The sequence below is a fragment of the Xenopus tropicalis genome, chromosome 1 (genome assembly GCF_000004195.4).
Source record: "Xenopus tropicalis strain Nigerian chromosome 1, UCB_Xtro_10.0, whole genome shotgun sequence".
NCBI lineage: Eukaryota > Metazoa > Chordata > Amphibia > Anura > Pipidae > Xenopus > Xenopus tropicalis.
Window position 1 is genome coordinate 166,774,927 of NC_030677.2, and position 23,127 is coordinate 166,798,053.

Consider the following 23,127-nt stretch of genomic DNA (forward strand, 5'->3'; position numbering starts at 1 on the left):
TCCATATTGAGTAAGAATTATGATCTTTTAAAGATCTTTACCAAAGAAGGAACATGGAATTTTATTTGTGGACTGACAACCCAATTACACAACCCATCATTCTTCTGAACACAGCAACATCCAGAACCCAGGTTGCATATTCACTGACACTATTTTTTGATATATAATCTTCTAAACTGTAGGTCTAGGTAATACTCGGGCATTTTCTCCAGCAAAAAAACAATATTCTAAAATATTCAATTGAGATGTGATTCCACTGGCAATAATGGGGTTAGTGGTGGCCAATTTTGATGCCACAATTTGGAAAAATTGGTTAAACATTCAACAATGAACATAATAATATTACAGTAGGAGAAAGCTTGAGTTTATATTGTAAATTGTGACTATTTTCTCTAGACAAGCAATATGGTGCAAAAAGTTAGATTACAAACCAGTGGAGGATAGGAAAGTTTAATATACATTGGAAAAAATACTGCACAGCAGGATTGTACCAAATTAGCTCTCTTCAGGTTCTGATTAAAATAATCCTTTAGTAAAGCAGCCTGTTGCAAATCCCATTGAAACATTTTAATCAACATGCAAGGATGACAGTAATCCTGTCTGATCTCTATAGAAAGACAGAGTTAGCATCTGCTAAGCAGTGGTGATGGCTCTTCTTACTCCACTGCCTGGCAGCGTACGGCATGGACTTGCCAGAATTAGTGGATCTCTCTTCATTCAAAATAAGACCAGAGACTGTGGAGAACAACATGCATATCAGTCAGGTATTGTGCCTTGTAACTCAGGAATAAGTGATATGTTTTGTGCTGCCAGATTTTGCAATCTGAAGTAAGGCTCAAAGCATAGCCCAGAAGTAGCCATCTTTTTACAGTTACAGTTGTAAGTTTAAATCCATGCAATGACTCCAAGCAGAGTCATTATTATGATTTGTTTGTATCTGTATGTAACATGTAGGTTTGATGTACACACCCATATATTGCAGTGCTGAAGTATAGGTTGGTGCTTTATAAATACTTGTTAATTTGTTCTTCCTAATGAATAGATTGTACTTGACAAAGGACAATTCTTTATACAAAATTTAATACAATACAGGTAATTGTCCTATTTTTTAATGTTTATATTATTAATAGGCACATCAAAGTTTGTTTCTTTTACACCCAGCTTCTGAAGCTATTATCATCTCTGGCATTCTATGGAGACAGGCACATTTAGGTCTCCATCTGTGAAAAGCCAATCTGCTTTATCCCAATAAGCTGGGAAGGAGAGGGCAGTTTTCCGAAGCTATTCACAACTGCAGTCTGCAAGATTAAAGGGGACTTCACCCTAAGCTTTTTGAAATGTAAACATAATTTTAAGCAATGTTGCAATATATAGCAATTAAAAACATATGGAACAGTTACCTAAGCCTTTGGAACAGTTACCTAAGCCTGTTCCCTGTTGTCCTGCTGATCTGGCTGTCTACTTTGACAACTCAAATAAAATGTAACAGTAGTCGACTGTCCTCAGCCTGCCTTCAACCTGCATCCTCCAAGTCCCAGAATCCACTGCACATAATGTCAATAAAGAAAGGAACATCACAGTCAGGGGCGATTCTGGACATATCGCCGCCTGAGGTGGCTCCTGGATGCCGCCCCCCCCCCGCTCCCCAGCGCTTACCTTCTGAGCGCAGGAGCGGGTCCGGGGGCAGTGAGATCGCTAGTGCAGAGAGCGCAATTGCGCTCTCTGCACTAGAAGAGCCGAATTTCCGGTTTAAAAACCGGAAATTCGGCTCTTAAAGTTACCAGGAGCTGATTTTTGCGCTTCTGCTGCCCCTGTTTACAGTACAATGCATTGTGGGTTATATAGTTCCTGCATGCTGCCTATAAGTTGTAGAGGAGTTGTTACAATTTGTAACATCAATGTTTTAGTACTTCCTTCCCTGACAGTATTTCAAATGATGCAGCACCTGAAGAACTATTTTGCAGCTGGATTTCAGCATATACAAATGGTATTTATACAAATAAATGTACTAAAATGTATTCTTATGAAATACTGCACAATAACAGAAAAAAGGACATTTAAAGCACAAATGTTGTTACTTGATATTGATTTGATGCTGCAAAGTTCTGCTCTCAAAGCTTCAGTCTTAACAAGGCAAAAATGTTTGCAAATGGTCAATGGGCTGAAAATAAAATATCTGTATATTTTCCTTTGTTTTAGGCCATGACCTACTGTCAAGCCTTCCACTACAGATGATGTTATATTTCAATGCTTTCTTTTTTCCTTTCTGGATTATATCAGAGATCATTACCATGGAACTCAAGGTAAAGTGTTTTATTATGTTCTTCTAATATGAAGATATCTAGTAGCCCTGTAGCCATACACACAAGCTATGGGGGCAAATTGATTCAGATTCAAATTTGACTTCTTGCTGCATTTTCCAAACAGTTAGCAGAGGGGGATCACTAAGCGGATTGCTTGTATTATTACAGGCATAAGTGTTTTGTAGTGTCAATTAAAACAAAAGAGCTTTACCCATTTATATTCAGGATCATCAGAGGTGCTCTGTGCTATTTGTTAAATAGGAAAAGAGAACAGAGAAGGTAAAGTCACATTATAAAATATAAAGAGTCCATAACGTCCAGAACAGATTAAAAATGTTATAGGTTTTCCCTGGTTAAAAAAATGTATCTTCACTGGTTCTTTGATATATAATTAGAAATAAAAGAATCAAAAGAAAATAATGGACATACAGTATTATGATAATAGAACAGACATTTTTTATCAATTATATTTCTCCATCTCATTCATTTCTTTTTGGAGATCAAATTTTCTTTATACTGTTTCAGTTTGGTCGGCTGTCTGGTTACTATCAAATTCTTCTGACCACATCCTTGGTTATTCTTACATTAGTAGAAAGCTTGAGATTGTATATTGGATATGTTGGAAATTTACATGAAAAGGTATGTTTAAAGAATTTTGATTTCTTTCAGTACAAAAAAAAAAGTAATGTTGGACTGATTTACTACAGTTAGTATTTATTGTGCTAGTGGGGGCTGTTTGGGCCTCTGTGTACTTGAACTACTAGGGCCTATTTTGAAACCCAGTCCAGTGTAGTGCCACTCTCCCACTAAAATAGCACTGCCGACCACAGTCTTCTCTGCATTCAAAGGGGAAGCAATTAGCCACACGCAATAAATCTTCCACACTGCCCATACTATTGTGAAAGACCCCTATATTTTCCTACTGAATATTAACTCCTTAACTAATGGGTAGTACACCTTTGTTAAGCATGAGCAGAATAAATAGGCTATGTAATAAAAATACATTCAGCATATTGTCAGCACTGTATTTAGGTCCATTGCCACCCTACCTAGGCCCTAGACAATGACCTCCCCCCCAGCTGGCGGAAGTGACATCACGTGCACGGCTGAGCGTGACCTCACATCCATCCATCATCGACTTTCAACCCCTCATCACCCCCAGCTCCACCACCAGATTTACTAGGTTTGCTAGGTAATGTAAACATTTTTAGGTGATAGTTACTCACACATAACATAAGCCCTGTGATTCTGATTTATCCATGACAAGGCATTTAAAAGATCCTGTAGAACAGTGATTCCCAACCAGTGGCTCAGGAGCACCATGTTGCTCACCAATCCCTTGGATGTTGCTCCCAGTGGTCTCAAAGCAGGTAGTTATTTTTTAATTTCTGGCTTAGAGCCTCCTGAAGGCTGCCAGTCCAAATATGGGCTTCTAAATAACTAATCACAGTTTGGGGACCCTTGCTATAGAACACAGATACTAAATACAGTAGAAGAAACAAATTTCAATGTGAAAACCATGTCACAAACTAATCACAGTGCACTTTATGTCTTTTGACAGGTTCCAGAACTGGCTGGCTTTTTGATCCTGACCCTTTTAATACAGTTGCCTCTGCTCTTATTCCTTTTGACTGATAACAGAAATTTACTTTTGCCCTTGGATCTTGCAGTTCACATGATTTATCTGATGTTTATTAATGCAGAGATAGTAATTTCCTTCCTGGTTCTTAAAACCATGACAAGACAGTTTGCTCTTGAATATTACTTACAACAGTCTGAGATTCTGGTCAGCAAACATGTCCCAGTTAATAGAACTCTTCTAAGGTTCCAGAACACCACCACCAGCATAGCAGAACAATATGGGAGTGATGCATTAATGTACTAAGGTATAAGCAAATTCTGTTTCTGGTTTTCAAACCAGCAGGAATTAAGGCTGAATATCTGTATTTCCTAATTACAGAGTTCTTTGCACTTGAAAAGGCTAAACACAGAGGAGGGATTTGGTACACAGAAAAATATGGAGATATGAAGACAAAAATGACAAAAAAGAGAGGGAACCAGAAAAAGTGCAACAGATAAACAAAGAAAAGGAAGTGTAAGACAAAACATAACAGAGGGAGAGAATGGCTGAAATTAGAGATTTGTTGAGGGAGAGAGAGAAAAAAAACCTGATTAGCCACAAGTTCTGATTAGCCACAAGTTCTGATTAGCCACAAGCACACCACTTGGAGGGAACCCCAATCACTTAAGGCTAAGTTATGCAAGTAAACAAACCAAGGGTGGGACAGCTATTGCAGAAGGAGGTGAGGATACACTAGGGTTTAATAAGCACGAAAGAAAAAAAAACCATCAACCACAGGTTCAGTTTAGCCACAATACAGCATAGAAAGGCAAACCATATTCCTACAGCGAGGCAACAGTAATTTTGGCCTCTGGAGATAAAATATGCTTACAGGTTTTCCAAATGAAAAGCCAATACAATTGGCAATAAAGATAAAACAAGGTTTAACAAAAAAAACCCCACAAATTTATTTTCATATTAACACAAAAACTCTCTGTGACATGGTAATAAGGTCAAAATGATGGAATGAGAAGCCATATTTAGCTGCACAAGTATGCAGGCACATTTCTTTTATTTGAAAATGTCCTTCCACTTTTGGTGAGTACAATATTGTTGCAATAAAAAAAAAATATAATCATGTTTGCTTCTCCGGTGCATCACAAAATGGTATATTATCTAAAAGAAGGTCTTTCCTTGCTTGCAGCACTGAAATAAAAAGATAAAGATAGGTGAAGACACAGAGCATTATGCAACCATAGACAATTGAATACAATTCATCAGCCCTGAGCAACAAAACTGCCAGAACTAGCTATTGTCCCACTGTATATTCTGCCAAATACCTCCTCCCTCCTTGAGAAACCTTTAAACCTTTTACCTATATCTGCCTTAACAGTAAGGTTTATAAAGTTTGGATTTAATGGCCAGTTTTGCAGCCTTTTTTACACTGCCATATGTTTATTTGAATACACTGTAGTACATAATTTCATTTATATCTTTCAGCTTATTTGTGCCATATGAGACTGGCTTGTGCAGGTAGATGGTTATGTTTCTCATAGATATTCATGACATTTGTATAATTCAGTAAATATAATGTAGCTGGAAGTGCTTGTAGACCTTGTAACTTATATAAAAAGGCAACCAACAGACTGGTGAATTTCACAAATATAAAAGGACATGTGAACAGCTTTGCACTTTGTAAATAAGCCCTATATTCTCTCTCTTGACAGTCAGATCTCCTCTTGTCCAGGTATACCTATAAAAGTACTCCTTTTTTAGTCTGGAACCCCAAATATGGATTGACACGTGTCAGCTTCAGAAATGTGCACTTGCACACAACGCAAAGGCACCCATTCAAACAAATATTTTTTAGAGTAATTTTTAGAACTATTTTGTCAGGATAGGTGAACATGATGGGTGTAAAATTCAATAAAATTACAAATCAATCTCTCTCCCTTTTCTGTCCCACATGTCGCACCCTGAAGTGCAAAGCTTTTTGCTCACATTGTATTAAAATGAGCCATTATATCCTAGAATTAGCCTTTAATTTGTTGAGATTACACTCTCTCCCAGATAACAATCTCCTGTAGTGTTAAGCACAGTGCAGCCTCTGCAATCCCTGTTCTATTCACATTTCTGGCACTGTAGTATACAATGAAGTTATGAGTAGGAAAATGTAATATATACTACATACCTAATTTATTTGAATCTGTATGAATGCCCTGAACAACAGATGTTCTGAGAACAATTTCAACATCAGTTCCAAATTTCAGCAGCTGTCAAGAAAAATACAAATAATTGCTCACAACAGATTGTAAAATGTACTTTAAAGGGAAACTGAAGCCTGAAAAAATGAACATGGCTAAAAATGTTGATTTATATATACAATCTTGCTGCACCACAGGTTCAGAAACCCTATAACAGTAATAATCCGTGCCTTTGAACTGTTCTTGGCATCTTGCTAACTTCTAATCAAATCTGATCATCTCTTGAATATCACTGCACATCAGGTTAAAAGGAAGCTGATGCAGACTGCACTGCTCTCTATGCTGTCTTGAAAAGTCCATCTGAATGAATTACTACATCAGCCTGGTACTGTGAATATTATATTGTGTATGTGTGTGTGTGTGTGTGTATATATATATATATATATATATATATACATATACATATATATATATATATATATAAAGGAACAAACGGAGCACACCCTATTAAAGTTCAAATGCCCAGGGTGCTCTTCCTCAGGAAAAGCACAGTTACTGCTCGAAACGTTGGATTTCTTTGCTAAAATAAACTTATCATTTTTTGCCAAGTCCTGGTGTGTGCAGCTCACTGTCTTGCTTATATATATATATATATATATATATATATATATATATATACACACACACACACATATACATACATGGAATATTGAGAATTGGTCTCTAAACTCAGGTAACTGAAAGTAGCAAAGATAATGTGAATTTAGCAGAAAATATGAGGATCTTCTGGGGGTGTTTTCGGAGGCACAGATCTTCACTGCTGCATGGTTTCTTTGGGTTGGCACAAAAAAGCCAAAACATAATTTTTGTCCTAATCTTTGTTGAGCTACAGTTCCCCTTTAAATGTATGCATAATATATACAGCATATAAGGAGTATGTTACAAAAGGTTAAACTTTTGCAATTCTTTCCCTATCATACTATGCAATTGATATATATATTCTCTGCGGGCATCTCTCTTCATGTATGGCCTAGAAGCACAGGTTATACATATCGTTATTGCATGATGGTTTAAAACAGTTTGGAGGAAAGCATGCATGATTTAAAATACCATATTATTGCTCCCAGATGTTCACTGTACCTTGAGGTAGAATAAATGCAAGTTATAATCAACTATGTCAATTCCAGCTTGAACTGACCTTATGGTATACTGACAATGAGCCCCTTCTTTCAGGAAATTGGGAGCAATATATTAAAGTATTTTATTAAATTCTTGATTAAAAAGTAACTTTATTGGAGTATAGGCGGTACTCTGCCTAAAGAAAAACACCTGAGCCTCTTTCTCCCTGTGGTGAGTTTTTGGACATATTTTATAGTCTTGCATATTATAGTATTTTCCCTCTTTTTCCAAAGGTTAGTGATTCAAGTTAGCCAAAATAATTGCTAGTAACAATTCCTGCACATAGAAAATCAGAAAAGGGAAACTCTTTCCCTATATATATTAATTTCATTTAAATCAAACTTTTTCTCTGCAGACATTACAAAGCAGATGGACATTACCTCTGAAATTTTGGCAGGAGAACATTCACTTTTGTTTTTCTTAAACTCTTCATTGATTCTTCGTCTGGCAGCTAGGAATCCAAAATTACAGAATCCAAAAATTTATTTCAGAGTAGAAAAGTGAATTCCTTTGCTAAGCAGAGCTGGCTACAACAAATATCCTCATAGAGTTAATTAAAAATATCACACTAAAACAATAAAAGGTTCAATAATACTGAATACAAATAGTACAAATATGTATTAAAACCTTTACCATTATTATTATTATTAATAATAATAATAATAATAATATATGCCAAATATAAGCCTAACTTTTCCAATATGCTGCCAGGTATTATGTACTAAGAGCCAAACATAAACATAAATCTACATAGGTAAATAATATAAACTAATCATTTGGCACCCCCTAGTGATTAACTATTTCCATCTTCTTTAAGGTCCTATTTTTGGATCAATAATACCCTGCTAGCATTTTCAAAAGCCATGAGTGACTTTTTTTAAGTGGTTAAAGTGAAATAACTGCCCAGTCTGTGCAACTGTTATAAGCAAAAGACACACACTAATAAACCAAACACTCTGCATCTTCCTTTTGCTACTTTGTGAGTTATACAACAATAAACATAATTGTTGGTTCATCAGAAATACCCATACTGGTAGCTGCCATTCCAACTTTCTATGGCTAAAGGTCCCCATACACGGGCTGACTATAGCTGCCTATATCGGTCCCTTGGACCGATTCGGCAGCTAATTGGCCCGTGTTTGGGCAGAACAGAGCTGCCTGGCCAACCGATATCTGGCCTGAAATTGGCCAGATCTCGATTGGCCAGGTTAGAAAATCCGGTCGGATCGGGGACCGCATCGGCTCGATGATGCGGTCCCCGAACCGACTGCCCCATAAGCTCAAATGGGCCAAACGATCGGATTATTTTTTTTTAGTCCCTTGCTACCCGATATCGCCCACCCGTAGGTGGGGATATCGGGTGAAGATCCGCTCGCTTGGCGACATCGCCAAGCGAGCGGATCTTATAGTGTATGGGCACCTTTAGTTATAACACTTGACTACATTTGTAGGTATATTTCCTCCATTACAACATATATTTATTATTGTAAATGCTTACACCAGCAGCATATATAGAGTTTGCTGAAATAAAGAAACAGACCTTAGCAACATTAAAGTGGATGTCAAAAATTGACTTTTGCTGATTACCATTTTCCTGTTAGAGCCTTTCCTCCATAAGTAATAAAAGGCACACGGTTTGCTCAGAAACAGTACCCAAAACCCCACCCACTGTACAGTTTTCTCATAATTTTCATCAATTTGGACCACATAACTTTATAAATAAAACTGACAAGATTGTTTTGCCATCAATACACACTTATTCTAGCTTAGTAGGAGCTTTCTTGAATATCAGGTTTCCACAAGACAACCCATACCTGTATCTGTTATTTAAAATACGAACCTTCCAGGGCGCGACAATCATTCTGAAATACACACTGCCTTGTACGATGCAACGTTTTGAATAGTTTTAACACCTTAAAATAAAGACTGCTTGTTAGACAGGACTACACAAATAATACTGACTTATCCAATGTTAACAATGGAAAAAAAGCTAATAAAACAGTAATTTTGGTAGTCTTTCCTGAAAAGATGGTAACTAAAGCAATAGCCCTTACCTACTTGCAACTGTTCGAGAGGATGCCTCTCAGTGGCCTATGATTTAACTTACTGCATACTCCTAATGCTTTCTATACATGCCTAGATTTGGCTGGGCAATTTTGACAATATCAAGCACACTGCCCAACCATTTGGACATATATGCAGTGTCGGACTGGCCCACCAGGATACCAGGAAAACTCCCGGTGGGCCCAGGTGTCAGTGGCCCTCTTGCTTCTAACTATTTGCCCCATTTCATGCTCATTCCCTATTTCTGTATGGGAACACAGAAACCTGATAGATGGAAAAATAGAGTATAGTATATAGAGAAAAGAGGCTAGGATAATAAAGAGTTTAAGGGAGGAGAGGAAGAATTAAAGTTTTGGGAGTGGGTCCATGGTCCAGGGTTTTCTGGGGGGCCCTGCCATCTCTGACACTGCATGTATGCCAGATAGGGGGGACTGCTTTGTTCGATCATCCTGCAAGTCAATGTCTGGGCATCATATGTCAATGCACCATGTCAGTGAGTGCAGTTCTGATTGTTTGGATTATTGGCCCAAATGAACAATATGAAGATGGCCATACACATGTACAGCCACTGGAACAGTATTGGTCAGTTTGCTTGCAGGACATACTGGCCAGCCTATGGCAACCTTAACCTATGTGCCTGGGTCAAATTCTATAGTTCTCCAGAAATGGCAATGGGAAACTCCAAAACAAACTGTTCAGCCTTTCTATAAGTTGTTGGTTAGTGGTGTCACAGTTGATTGCATGCGATTTTGCACTCCCATGCAACACTGAAGAGATGAAGCAGGATTTGCACTGGTGCATATACTCATAAGTAGCTGTCTACATTATATAATTTCACCTAAGAAGCACAAAGGCTGCCCAAACTAGCTATAATAACCTACCAGCTACTTCGTTTCCTCACTACTCAGTACCATAACAAGAAACACACACGGGTTACTATCTTACTACCCTCTCCACTCACCTTCATCCTACTGTCCATACCGCATATACTTCCAACAGGGTCAGCACACCCCTCCCCCTGCTAGCTATTGGCCAGGCAATGCACTGACACGCCCCCTACGCGACGCACAAAGGTATGGCGTAGCTTTCAGCCATTACTAGTAATGGCAAAAGGTCGCAATTACCGATGGTTAGATGTATGGATTTCAAAGAGAACACATGAACGTGTATACATTTACGCAATATGTCTGTTTAAAATGTGTCATCGCTCTGCAATGGTAATAAAACATGTCAAACTGTAGGTTCTGTAAGGATACCAAAAATGCGTTTCTCCATACTATTATTTCCTATTCAAACATGTCACCGCCAAGTAGGTACGTCACATGACGAGCAACAACGCAGAACCAGTCAGGGACGCAGTGCGCATGTGCACATCCCTGTCAGGCTTTGCTGCTGCAGGAGGCAGACATGGCTGATGAGATCAGCAAAGCCCAGACAGCCTGCCCAGGGGGAGATACTATCTTTGGGAAAATTATCCGCAAAGAAATCCCGGCCAAGATCATCTATGAGGATGAGCAAGTATGCAGCGGCAGAATCTTTATAGAGTGTGCGGCGCGCTGAGTTGTAAGACACGTGTATCACTGCGCGCAGAGCTGCATATAAATAGCCCGGGGGGTAAGGTGGGAATGTGGGGCCAATATAAACCCGCCCAATGTATTATTCTCATTTCTAAAGTACTTTACAGATTGGAAGGCTCTTATGAGAGTTACACAGGAGAGTGACACAAGCTTTACACATTGCAGAAAGATATAGCCTTAATGTCTGTACCAGGAGTGGCTGCAATCATTTATTCTATAAGAGTCTCTGTAGTTGCACTGTTATTCTGCTACTGCCGGGGAAGGGGGTTCTGTTACATATGAAGTGCAACATTTGCCCACAAATTGCCAGGCTTTTTACTCATAAGCTGCTGATCATCATGTTTTATACTGGGAAGAAAACTCCAATTCAGATCTCTGCTCCATAAGAATGTGCTTTGGCAGGACTGTATTCTGCCTGTGACATTTCTGCCACAAAACATTGTGTGTGTATGTGACAGTAGCCTTAGTTACATGAACAACTTCCATATAATATGGATGCAATTTGTACGTATATTTTTATTTATATAGCACTATGTACGTACACAGCACTGTGCAACTGAACAATAAATTAATAAACAAGTAGGGGGCTATTACTATAATAGATAAATATAATAATGAATACAAATAAATAAAAACAGTTGCATTAATGATTCTACAGAGCTAAGTGATAAGACACTAGAGGATGGAGATCCCTGCCCCTAAGAGCTTACAATCGAAATATTTGATCTATTTAATGTTTTAATTCAAGCTAGGGTTATGTCCTAAATATTCTTTTCAGCTGACTTGAAAGGCAGGGAACATCATTTTAACATGTTTTTTAATGTATACTAAGGAGCAGTTGTTAAAGGGGCGATTGAGACTCAAGATTCACAAAAAAAGTGTTAAGGGTGGCCAGAGTTAGCTAAAAGATCGAATTACCACAATGGAGACAGAAGTGTTCAGAGTGAGTTGATGCAGTCACTTTTCTGACTAGAAAATCAAACCTGCCCGATCATCACCTGGCTGATATTAGACCTGTCGGGTGTCCCCATACACAGGCAGATAAACTGCTGAATCGATCTAAAGCACTTGAATCGGCAGCTTAAATGTGCCCTTGTATGGCACCTTCAGTATTTACACTCAAATTGACGAAAGGAATTGAGTATATGAGAAATAAGTTCTCTGGTGAAGAGTGCAGAAAGATAAATGAAAAAGAAACAAGTGTTGTTGTGATTTTGATAAATTTGCCCTGATAAATTTTGCACTCTTGTATCTGCCCCTTTTTTGCTTTGAAACGTAAGGGCTAAAGTACATGGGGGGTTTTGGTTGTATGCAACAGCACAAGATTTAGTAGGATCCCACCAAATCTGATCCCTGCAACTGTAGTGCAAGTCGGATGAGAAAAAGGGCCCGATTCAGTTTAGAGAGGAAAAGGTTTATTGCTTGAAAACTTATGGATGAAATAACCCTGTGTGCTTGCTTGGGACTGCAAATAGGCGTCCCTCTGTTTCTAGTTTCTCAGCTGATTTATTGCAGTTTGGTTGCTGATTAAAACAAAGGGTTTGGCAGGAGTGTTAACATCTTGCCATTTTAAATCTAACCTTACTATGTTTCACATTTGCCTTCTAAAACGCTGTGAGCAAGATCATTTCCTTTCGAGTTATTCTTCAACTCGGGTTAGCTTAATGAGATTTTATAGGGGCAGAAATTTAATATCTAGAATACAGTGAAAAAATATCCTGCATAGACATTAGTTGTTGATAGCAGCTGTGCATTTAAAATGCATTTTTTGCAGCTGCTCTGTAATCGAGACCTACAAAGTATCTGAGGCGTAGTTAAGTAAGTAAGCCATTTCTGCCACAATGTTACATTGGGTGATGGTTCGTGGGATAAATGTTTAAAATGCCCCCCAATTCATTTTAAATGCAAACAACGTGCCTGAAAATGCTGGCCAACTTATTTGACATTTGCTTACTGGTGCGTTTCTGAGTAACATTTGTGTTTGTAATTCTCTCCAGCACTCTCAGATCATTGGCATTCATCTGACATGTCTCTTTTCTAAGCAGAGCAGCATCACTTTTTGTCTCCTGAAATGTTCTCCTGACTGTCAGGCTGGTTCAGCAGGATTAAACCAGTAGTATAGAAACTACTAATATCTTGAAAACGTTTTGCATTTTATTTGAATGAAAAAATCCTGAACCCTCCAACAGTGGTGCTTTTTAGCCAAAAAAAAAGGAAAAAGATAACCCCTGTACCACAGGTTTCAGTTGTTACATATTCAAGTGAAAGAGAGCCACAGGAAGTGCTGTGTGCACCATAGCCCTTAATCTTTATAGCATCCATAGTTTTTTAGGCCTTAGGTGACATATAAAATGTTTTAACTGATACTCCACTTGTGATGCATCTATTTACTTGTTTCTTATTTTTATTTTCCATTTAGTGTATTGCTTTTCACGATATAGCTCCGCAAGCCCCAGTCCATTTCCTAGTGGTACCGAAAAAGTTCATCACCCACTTGTCCAAAGCAGATCCCGCTGATGAAAAGGTAAGTAATATTTGTTTACTGTGTGACATTGTAAAGAGTCAAAAACAACATTAAAGGAGAAGGAAAGGCTATTAAAATGCAGGCATACCTTCAGTTGTCTCAATAGTGGCCTTAAGTCTCCCCATATTTCTCCCATTCAGAAGATCTGAAGCCAAACACTTGGAAAAAACGCTGAGCAGGGTAGAGAAAATTCCCATAATGCCTCACTCTTTCCCAGACTTGAGGACTCGGACTGTAGGCGGCGCATGCGCACAAACAGGAGGCTCCCCCTAGGCTTGGGACGCAGGTGCTGGTGGGGCAAGAGGCAAACGGCGAGTGGGGACTGGAGCAGAGCGGGTGGTGGACGCAGAGGACGCAGCCGGCAGGCAAGTGCTTGGGGAGGAGAGGCACCTTTCACTTTCACAAACCGGTGGTGGCGATCGTGCTGACAGGCGAGTTTGACACACACCAGGACAGGAGCGGGAGAGTGGGGAGATGCCAGAGAGGATGCGAGGGGGGGGCAGTCTGTGCTGACAGGCAAGTTTGACACACAACACCAGCGGGGAGAGCGGGGATATGCGAGGGGGGGGCAGTGTCTGCTGACAGGCAAGTTTGACACACACCAGGACGATAGCGGGAGATGCCAGAGGAGAGGATGCGAGCAGGGGGAGGTGAGTTGCATACACTACAGGAACACACGAGCGGGTTGCTGACAAGAGGCGAGTGGACACAGCTGCTGGGGGGGAGACACAGAAGGACTGGGGGCCGCAGGGAGGCTGTTGGGGGCGCATGCGCAGTACAGACAGTGAGGTAAGGTGAGTGGGCATCCCTTGTTAAAGATGGCGGCGCCGTTCACTGAAACAAGTATATAGGTTCTAGTATGTGTATCTCTGTAAATCTTTCATTAGGCAAGCCAGGAATAGAGTGTTTTTACACAGCAATAGTAGTACTATTTAATAGTGTGCTTTATAGATTTTGCCTTTCCTTCTCCTTTAACTGAACAATGAAAGAACAAAATAGCATAGCAAGAATCAGGCTATGAGGCAAAAAAACTGCTCAAAAAAGTGTTTATTGTCAACACAACTGGATTGGATCCTACTCGCTCTTTGTCAAGTGTCATTAACATTAACTGAACATATTTTATTTACATTTTAAGTTGCATCCTGTGGTTCTACAAATAAAATATTTCTTGGCAGAAGCAGTCTCTTGGTCATGGCACATCAATAAGCAGGCAGATATCATGATGAGTGTTTGGGTTGTGTTGCAGAAAAAGGGGTGTTCTTAAAGGAGTAGTTTACCTTTAAATGAACTTTTAGGATCGTGTAGACATAGATGTTTTGCAATTGGCCTTAAGTCTTTTTGGCCTAAAGTTCGGTATTTCTGCAGGTATCTGATTGCTATTGTCTCATTTACCCATGCAACCAAGTAGTGGTTTAAACAAGAGGTTGGTAGATGAATAAGAGAGGGCCTGCATAGAAAGGTAAATAATAAAAAAGTTATAATAGCAATAAAATTAGAGCCTTACAGGGCAATAGTTTTTGGCTGCTGGGGTCAGTGACCCCCATTTGAAAGCTGAAGAGAGGTAAAAGAGGAAAGCAAATGTTTCAAAAACTATAAAAAAAAAATAATTAACAAAAAACAATTGCAACATTGTCAGATATAGGGCATTCTATAACTAAAGTTAACCTAAATTGAGCCACCCATTTAAGGTTCCCTAGGTATGTTGTCTGAGAAGAAACTTTATTGGCTAGTTTAAAAGCATGCTCTTTGAGAGCTAAAACAAGGTATCATTCTGTCCTTATATGTACAAGCATGGCAAAATAAGAGTTTATAGGCTCAACTTACAAAGCAAACATATGCCTTCAGATTTGTCAGTTCCTTTTCCTCACTTGAGCCATTTGTTCCATTTGCTTTGAGGATTAATGATTCCAATGTGTATCTAAAGCACATCAGACTCCATAATCATTGTGATTATCCATTTCTCTCTCTTATACACAATTACATGTAAACACAGTGCCACAGTCTTCAGAGGTTAAGTTGACATCCTATTCTTTTTTTAAACATGTTGCTCGAGCCAAATTCAGCATGTTTTTTTTAGAAAACAATAGAATTTCTCATTTGCAACATTTGATATGTTTTGTAGTTACTGTTATTTAGGCTCATACTATTAACAAGTTAAATGGCAGGTGCAGGTTTTTGTTTTGTGTAGACAGGCTTTCCATTATTCGGAGCTTTCTGGATATCGGGTTTCCGGATAAGGGATCCCATACCTGTATGTATGTATGTATATATATATATATATATATATATATATTTATATAATAGCAAATGTAGTGCCCGTTGGCAATGATGGAGATGGTGATGGCAATTTTAGCTTCACTATATGCAAGTTAACATTGCTGCTTAACAGGGGACTATGGGTGGGGACAGTAGAGGAAGCCCCATTATTTGGTGAAGAGTTGTCAGTCTATTCGCACTGGTGCTTTTAATTTGGAACCCATTAGCCAGATAAACCATGACAAACTTTGTCATGATCCCCAGCCAAACAAATGGCCATATAGACAGCTCCTTGTACAAAGCATGGCTGGGCAGGATGGCAGGAAATAACAGGATCCGCACATTGTTTGTTCTCCCAGTATTAGTGACAGGCACAGTATGGCCCCCAACATTTCATGACAGGTACAGCATAACCTCTAACATTATTTAACAGGCACAGTTTGGCCCCCAGCATTTCATGATAAGCACAGCGTGGCCACTAACAAGTCATGATTATATGCAATAAGAGGTTTCATTGTTTCATGTTTCATTATGTACCATCCTTTTCTACTGACTATGTGCCTTTTTCTGTTTCTTTTTATTTTACCCCAAATCTACCCTGGTGTTGTGTCTTATAGGCACCTGGAAAGCAGAGAATTCTAGTTATTGCTAATAGCAAAAGTGTAAGCTGTGCTCACTTTAAACATGTTTATAGTATTAATGCCCAGTGAAGGTGTGCGCACAGTATTCATATAAATGGAAAAAGATTCTCTCCATTTGTTGACAGGGTAAGAGAATCAGCAAGGCAAGGGAATCAATTCCACAGTCTTTAAATATACGAAACTGTATACTCAGGAGCACCTCTTCACTAAGCAGATGGTGGTTGAATTCATTTTTTATTACAATGTATTTCTGCAGAATGGAAAGAAAATAGGGCTTTACATTCATAAGTTTTTACTGAAATGCATATATTACTTTCTGTGGTCAAGGATACTCAATCCTAAACCTTATAGCATTCATTCTGCGTATAATTGCACTTATGCATACTGTACAAGGGGGAGTGCTCATACTTTGTGGATGTGCCACAGACTTCTCTACTCATTACCAGAGAACTGCACCAGCAATTTAAGACCAGCAGAAGTCCTGTTGCTTTTGTGGACTGAGGAGAATATTTAGGCTGATCTCTGTAAATAACACAAAAAACTAAAAGGTGTGTGAGAGATAAGCTCTCTTTGGAATCTGTGAGTCTGAAGATAAAATGCAGCCAAACATTTAACATTAAAGGAGACATATCCTATAAAAACTTATAATGTACCAGGGAATTATACTCCTCTAGATATAGAAGGATTGTGCTAAAAAAGTTGTGTTTCGGGCTGATTTATTGAGAAATTCGCCCAAAACCCCACTAGCCCCGCCCATCTGTTCCACTTCCTGCTGGCTGAATTCTCTGGACGAGCTGGGGAGCCGGCGGCCCTCCGTACACTGCACTGTAGGATAGGAACCAATCAGCAGCTAGACTGACCTGATAGGGAACTGAAGCCTGTCTGTGCTTGTGTGACTGCAGGGTTGTGATTGGCTCTCCCCCTCCTACTGTGCTTCTGGCAGGGACCGTTGGGACACGCCCACCCCTCATTTCAAACTCAGACAGAGAAGTGATAGGATCTATAGGGAGCTCCAATAAAGGGGCCATTGTTACAGATAGGATTAATGTTTAGCCCAAAGGGAAACCAGCACCTTATATTATTCATAATTGCCTACAGGGTTAGGGGTTTTCCTTTATCCAATATGTCTCCTTTAACAAGGTACAGGTATGGGATCAGAATTTTAAAACTGACCTTTTTCTCTGTAGTAATAAAACAGTACCTTGTACTTGATCCCAACTAAGATATAATTACCCCTTATTGGGGGCAGAACAGCCCTATTGGGTTTATTTCATGGTTAAATGATTCCCTTTTCTCTGTAATAATAAAACAGTACCTGTAATTGATCCCAACTAAGTTATAATTAATCGTTATTGGAGGCAAAACAATCCCATAGGGTTTAATTAATGTTTTATTGATTCTTTTGTAGACTTAAGGTCTTAAGACCCCTTATAAAGGATACCCTTGGTCCCGAGCATTCTGGATAACGGGTTCTATATCTGTATATCATAATGGAGAGGTTGTTCTTGACCACAAGTGCAGTTGTACGTTTGCAATCTTCCTCACAGTCAGTTGTGGGTTAAAGATACTCGCATCAAAATGCGCTCTTTGCAATTCCATATAGTTGCACTCAACACTCGGTCCTTCCTGCCTCTTATTCCAAATGGAGCTCTGCTTATTGATGCAGGGGAACCCTGGAGCAACCATTCCCTCCAGACCAAGTGGTAACTCAAGGGTTCACATTGAGCCCTGCATCAATAGGCGCAGCGCACTTGTGTCTAAAGAATCAGATGCAGATATCACTTACACTTACAAAGTGCATGGGCAGTTGCATTTATTCTGATAAATCAGGCACAACTGTGTCAGGCAAAACGCCATTGCATCAAATGAAATTTGCCCAAAACAAACTTACTTTTTAAAAAATTTTAGATGGCCACAGTGCCGAATTTCTTGAATTACAAAAACAAACACAATTTAAAATTTTCATATACATTATGGCATTATTTAAGTTAAAATTGTAATCACATTTCTGTGAGACAAATCACCAAACTATACAGACTGAATTAGAAAAATTAAGTTAGACATAATTTCATGTATTCTGGTAACAAAAAACTGACTATAACTAATAATAAAGGAACATTGTCATAAAAAAGTTTTTATTATTACTTCAACTATAGTTCAACATTTTATTTTAAGCAGAAATTCCCTCCATCATTCATGCAAATGCAGCAGCTTCTATTGTGTGATCACCATGGCAACACTATTATGACATCATCACTATATAACCACTTGCTCATTAGTATGCGGTAACATGTTGTCATGTCATAATGTGAGCATTGTGATCAGCAGCTTCTATTGTGTGATCGCCATGGCAACACCATTATGACATCATCACTATATAACCACCTGCTCATTAGTATGCGGTAACAGTGTTGTGATGTCATAATGTGAGCATTGTGACATCACAAGTGAAAAGCAACTTAACCCCTGAGACTGGCAGCACAGCTCAGTTCGAAGTGTTGACTCGCTTCGGACAACACCTGCTGACCTACAGCTCAGCAACATGAATTTCCAAATTCTTTTTTCTTTTATAATCCTATTACAACAATTTTTTCTTTCCTATGATCCTTCAACATTTTTGTATAACGAAATTGAAAGACATGAAGAATTAGGACTAGGAGATGTTGGACACATGAGAGATACTGATGAGATACTGACTTCAGTAATCCTCATGATCCTTGTGATACTTTCATTGGCAGTTACCTTTGACTGGACTGTTAGCCATTACTGGAAACATCCCAACAGCAGGAGGATGGGTTTGGCTCTTCTATTTGCAATGATTGTATTCAAACCAGATTTTTATCCTCAGCATTACCTATTTTCCATCTGTCTCCTGCTTGTATTTACATCGGTGGTAGCCATTTACTGGTATTTAAGTTATACCCCACAGGCACCTACCACTTTTAAGAACCCTGCATGTTGTTCTAGCCAGACCAGCCATAGAGTTCATCTAGATGAGAGACCTCTGGTTGGAGTAAGCGAGCCCAGCCATAGAGTTCATCTAGAAGAGAGACCTCTGGTTGGAGTAAGCGAGCCCAGCCATAGAGTTCATCTAGAAGAGAGACCTCTGGTTGAAGTAAGTGAGCCCAGCCATAGAGTTCCTCTAGAAGAGAAACCTGTGGTTGAAGAAGGCTTATTGAGAGAAGACGAATTAAAACAACGTCTTGCACAGAGAAGTCTGAGAATATTTATCGCCACGTGGAATATGAATGGACAAAAGGATCTTCCTGACAGACTGGATGATTTCCTATTTCCATCCGGCGCTGAAGCTGCTCAAGACCTTTATGTCATTGGAACACAAGAAGGCTGCCCAAACAGGCGGCAGTTTGAGAACCGACTGCAGCGGACACTTGGACATGGTTATGTCCTGCTCCACTCAGCAGCTCACGGAGTCCTGTACATGTCACTGTTTATGAGACGAGATCTCGTGCGGTTCTGCTCAGAGGCTGAATCTGCAAAAGTGACCACGAGGTTCTTCCCAATGATTAAGACCAAAGGGGCTTTGGCTGTTTCATTTACATTTTTCGGAACATCATTCCTTTTCATCAGCTCCCACTTTGCGGCAGGAGATTCCAAAGTGAAGAAAAGGATCCAGAATTATGAGAAAATTATCAAAGACCTGCAGCTCCCTAAAAAAGTTCCTCTCACAAACCCGAATTGCTCTCATCCCGATGATGTGACAAGTCGGTTTGATGAGGTGTTCTGGTTCGGGGACTTCAATTTCCGCTTGAGCAAGAGTCGAACGGAAATGAATTCTATACTAGAGAACATTCCTCAGAATGATGTGAGTTCCCTCCTACAGTATGACCAGCTGTCAGAAGAGGTGAATAAAGGGACTCTATTCAGAGGATTTAAGGAAGCGGACATCCATTTCTTTCCCACATATAAATTTGACATCGGCTCGGATGTTTATGACACCAGTGGGAAACAGAGGACACCTTCCTATACAGACCGAGTGATGTACAAGAGCCGCCATGAGGACGACATCCTTGTTCTGAAATATGGTTCTTGTGCTCGTATGAAGCAATCAGACCACAAACCTGTTTTCGGTGTTTATAAAGTATGGATACGGAAGCACCATTCCCCTGGCTGAAGGACTGTGTGCCAGAGACTAAAAATCAGAAAGGAGTAAAAACGACAGTGAAGTTAAGAAAACCAACGCTGTCTATTGGCATGGGTAGGGATGGAGGGGCCAATTCAAAGTGTGTTAAAGACTTTTTGTGTGCAGCAGAAAAAAACACACTTGTCGATATCCTCCTTAAGGAACAGAGTGAAAATCGCCAGTGCTGGTGTTTTAACCCGTCATAATGCCAGCAATGAGAGGGATGGAAGGAGGTGATTTCACAAGTCACTGCACAAGCAAAAGGATAAACTTGCTACTTGCACCACCACACCCGTGCCGTTAATGAGAATCAGACTGTGAGACCAGTGCTTTGGTCAAGAGAACTTTTCTCAAGAAACGCAGCCATGCATAAAAAATGGGACCAAGGTAAATCGTCAGGACCAACATATATGGGTTTACCTTGATGTGGTATGGTGGCTTGTCAGTTTTATGATCAGAACACTGTAACTAAAAACATGTGAGATATATTTGCAAAATAAAGGTATTAAGCATAGTCATTTACATGAGTGTCTCAATCACTTGTTGGAATGTTCTAATACACGGAGGGGGGTGCCTTAGTCTGAACCAAAGGCACTAAATTTGCCCAGGAGCAGTAACCCATTACAGCCAATCAGCAGGTAGTGTTAACTGGTCACCTGTTTAAAAATAAACTCTTATTGGTTGCTGTTAGCTACTGCTTCTGGGCAAACTTAGTGCCTTTTATTACATATGGGTTTAAGTCCACCCCTTCCACTCTCATGGACATATTTATTATAGTGTGTAAGCCATTAAACAAATCTTTGCTTGTTTTTTCTGACTTGTCGGTAACCGTTTAAATCTTCGGTTGAGGCTGTGGTTGCCTTGAGCTTCTACAGAAGCCCAAAACATAATGTATAACATTTCTGCCCTAATTCTTTAGTTAGGCTTTAGTTCTCCTTTAAAAAAAAGAAAGAAAGTGGCCTCCCTTCCCACTTCTGAACCACAATACAGTAGACCCCTAATACTGCCCCTTTTGCCTCCCCTGCTTAACAGTGCCCTGGAGCTTTTGTGAGTTTGGATGTATGAGATTGACTATCCTTTTCCAGTGAGCACCAGGTGATTTTGATTGCATGACCTGAGTGCCATGTTAGTACAAGCGGCCAATTAATAGTATCTGTTAATTGGTTGCTATGGGCGATTGCATCTGGACAACTGTAGTGCCATTTATTGCATAACAGCATTAGCCTGTTACACATTTTTAAAGAGTTAATGGTGTTTGATAAATTACCCCCATACAGTTCTAACATGAGCCACTTTGAATCTAACTTGGTAACTGTATAAATAAGCATGGTATTTTTATATTTGAGTTCTAATATACCTGTACTGGAAAAACAAACAGAAAATTAGGAAGAGGATGATATGTAAAACATGTTGGAGGTGGAAGTACTAAGCATACAAGGGCTGATTTACAAATGCTGGTGCCTGTGTCTAGTGTGGTGGCGTTAACCCTTTCACTGCCAGCTGCTTTGGTCAAAGCGGAACTTGTATTGCCAGACAGTTTTTGAACATTTTGCACTGTTTCACTTTAGGGGCCTTTCCTCGGGGGGACTTTTAGTTTACCCAGGAAAACAATATATTGGTTTTTTTTTCAGAACAACCTAAGCTTTCAAAATATGGTAGAATATTTGTGTAATTCCAATTCTGTAACAAGATATAGGCTTCTAAATGTCTAAAACTGCAAAAAAAATCTAACTGATTTGGAAAGTCCCATGTCTCCTGAACGTGCCAATACCAAATATATATAGTTTTATGGAGATTTCTCACTTGTATAGGTCAAAAACTCCCAGCAGTACATTACCAAATTTCCAAAGCACTGCTCCAGAAAGCTGCATACTTTAGATTTCAATGACAAAATTTCCACTAACAGAAGGTTTATCCCAGAAAATTGTACATTTTTGGAAAGAACAGATTCTGGGGAATACAGAATAGGCACAACTGTCTGTTTACTCCAAACTATCAAGTCGCAATGCTTTCCTAAAGTTATTGGTTTTTATCAAAATTTGTGATTTTTTTAAAAATTGCTTCAAAGCTTCCAGTCTATAGTATCTTATCTCCTACAGGTCATAAAGTAACCAAATAAAACACCCTAGAAAGCCATATATTTTAGGAAAGTACACATCCCCCCGAATCTATAATGGGTAAACATTTCTTCTTGCTTCAAAGTACCAAGCGGTAAAGCTTTCCTAAATTTGCAGATTTATATGACATTTAGAAAATCGCATAAAAATGTTGCAATTTGCCGCATTTATCTCTCACAATTTCTTGATAAAGATCAGATAAAGGCAAATCACCCCAAATAGGAACACCTATGGTCTACTGAACAGTTTGATGCCCAATATGCATAGATATACCAAAGTCTGTGGTATGTACTGAACCCAAAATGAAAATAGTGCATAAGGATTTCTCGCCTGCCAGCGAGACACATTCTGACAAATCCAACAAGAGTAAAGAGTCCTTTCTACACCAAAGTACCAATCTGCAAAGCTTTCCTAAAGTTATTGGTTTTTATGACATTTCAGAAAATCGCCTAAAAATGTTGCAGTTTTCTGCATTTATCTCACACAATTTCTTGCGTATAAAGGCAAGTCACCCCAAATAGGAACACCAGAGGCCTACTGAACAGTTTGATGCCCAATAT

General features: G+C 39.2%; 3 protein-coding genes across 3 annotated transcripts in view; 2 read left to right on the plus strand and 1 right to left on the minus strand.

Annotated features, from left to right (window-relative positions):
• Positions 1-5,002, plus strand: tmem17 (transmembrane protein 17). Its single transcript, XM_002931708.4, has 4 exons — positions 1-764; positions 2,200-2,303; positions 2,829-2,942; positions 3,865-5,002. The coding sequence occupies exons 1-4, from the start codon at positions 647-649 to the stop codon at positions 4,186-4,188; spliced, it is 660 nt and encodes a 219-aa protein (XP_002931754.1). The 5' UTR covers positions 1-646; the 3' UTR covers positions 4,189-5,002.
• lyrm7 (LYR motif containing 7) lies at positions 4,904-10,784 on the minus strand. Its single transcript, NM_001102761.1, has 5 exons — positions 10,273-10,784; positions 9,088-9,160; positions 7,628-7,698; positions 6,056-6,137; positions 4,904-5,070 (listed from the first exon to the last, which is right to left on the minus strand). The coding sequence occupies exons 1-5, from the start codon at positions 10,288-10,290 to the stop codon at positions 5,000-5,002; spliced, it is 315 nt and encodes a 104-aa protein (NP_001096231.1). The 5' UTR covers positions 10,291-10,784; the 3' UTR covers positions 4,904-4,999.
• Positions 10,704-23,127, plus strand: part of hint1 (histidine triad nucleotide binding protein 1) — a 17,680-nt gene continuing 5,256 nt past the window's right edge. Inside the window, exons 1-2 of the mRNA NM_001016165.2 lie at positions 10,704-10,829; positions 13,308-13,412. Coding sequence (NP_001016165.1) covers positions 10,719-10,829; positions 13,308-13,412 — 216 coding nt within the window. The 5' untranslated portion in view covers positions 10,704-10,718. The remainder of the gene's footprint in view (positions 10,830-13,307; positions 13,413-23,127) is intronic.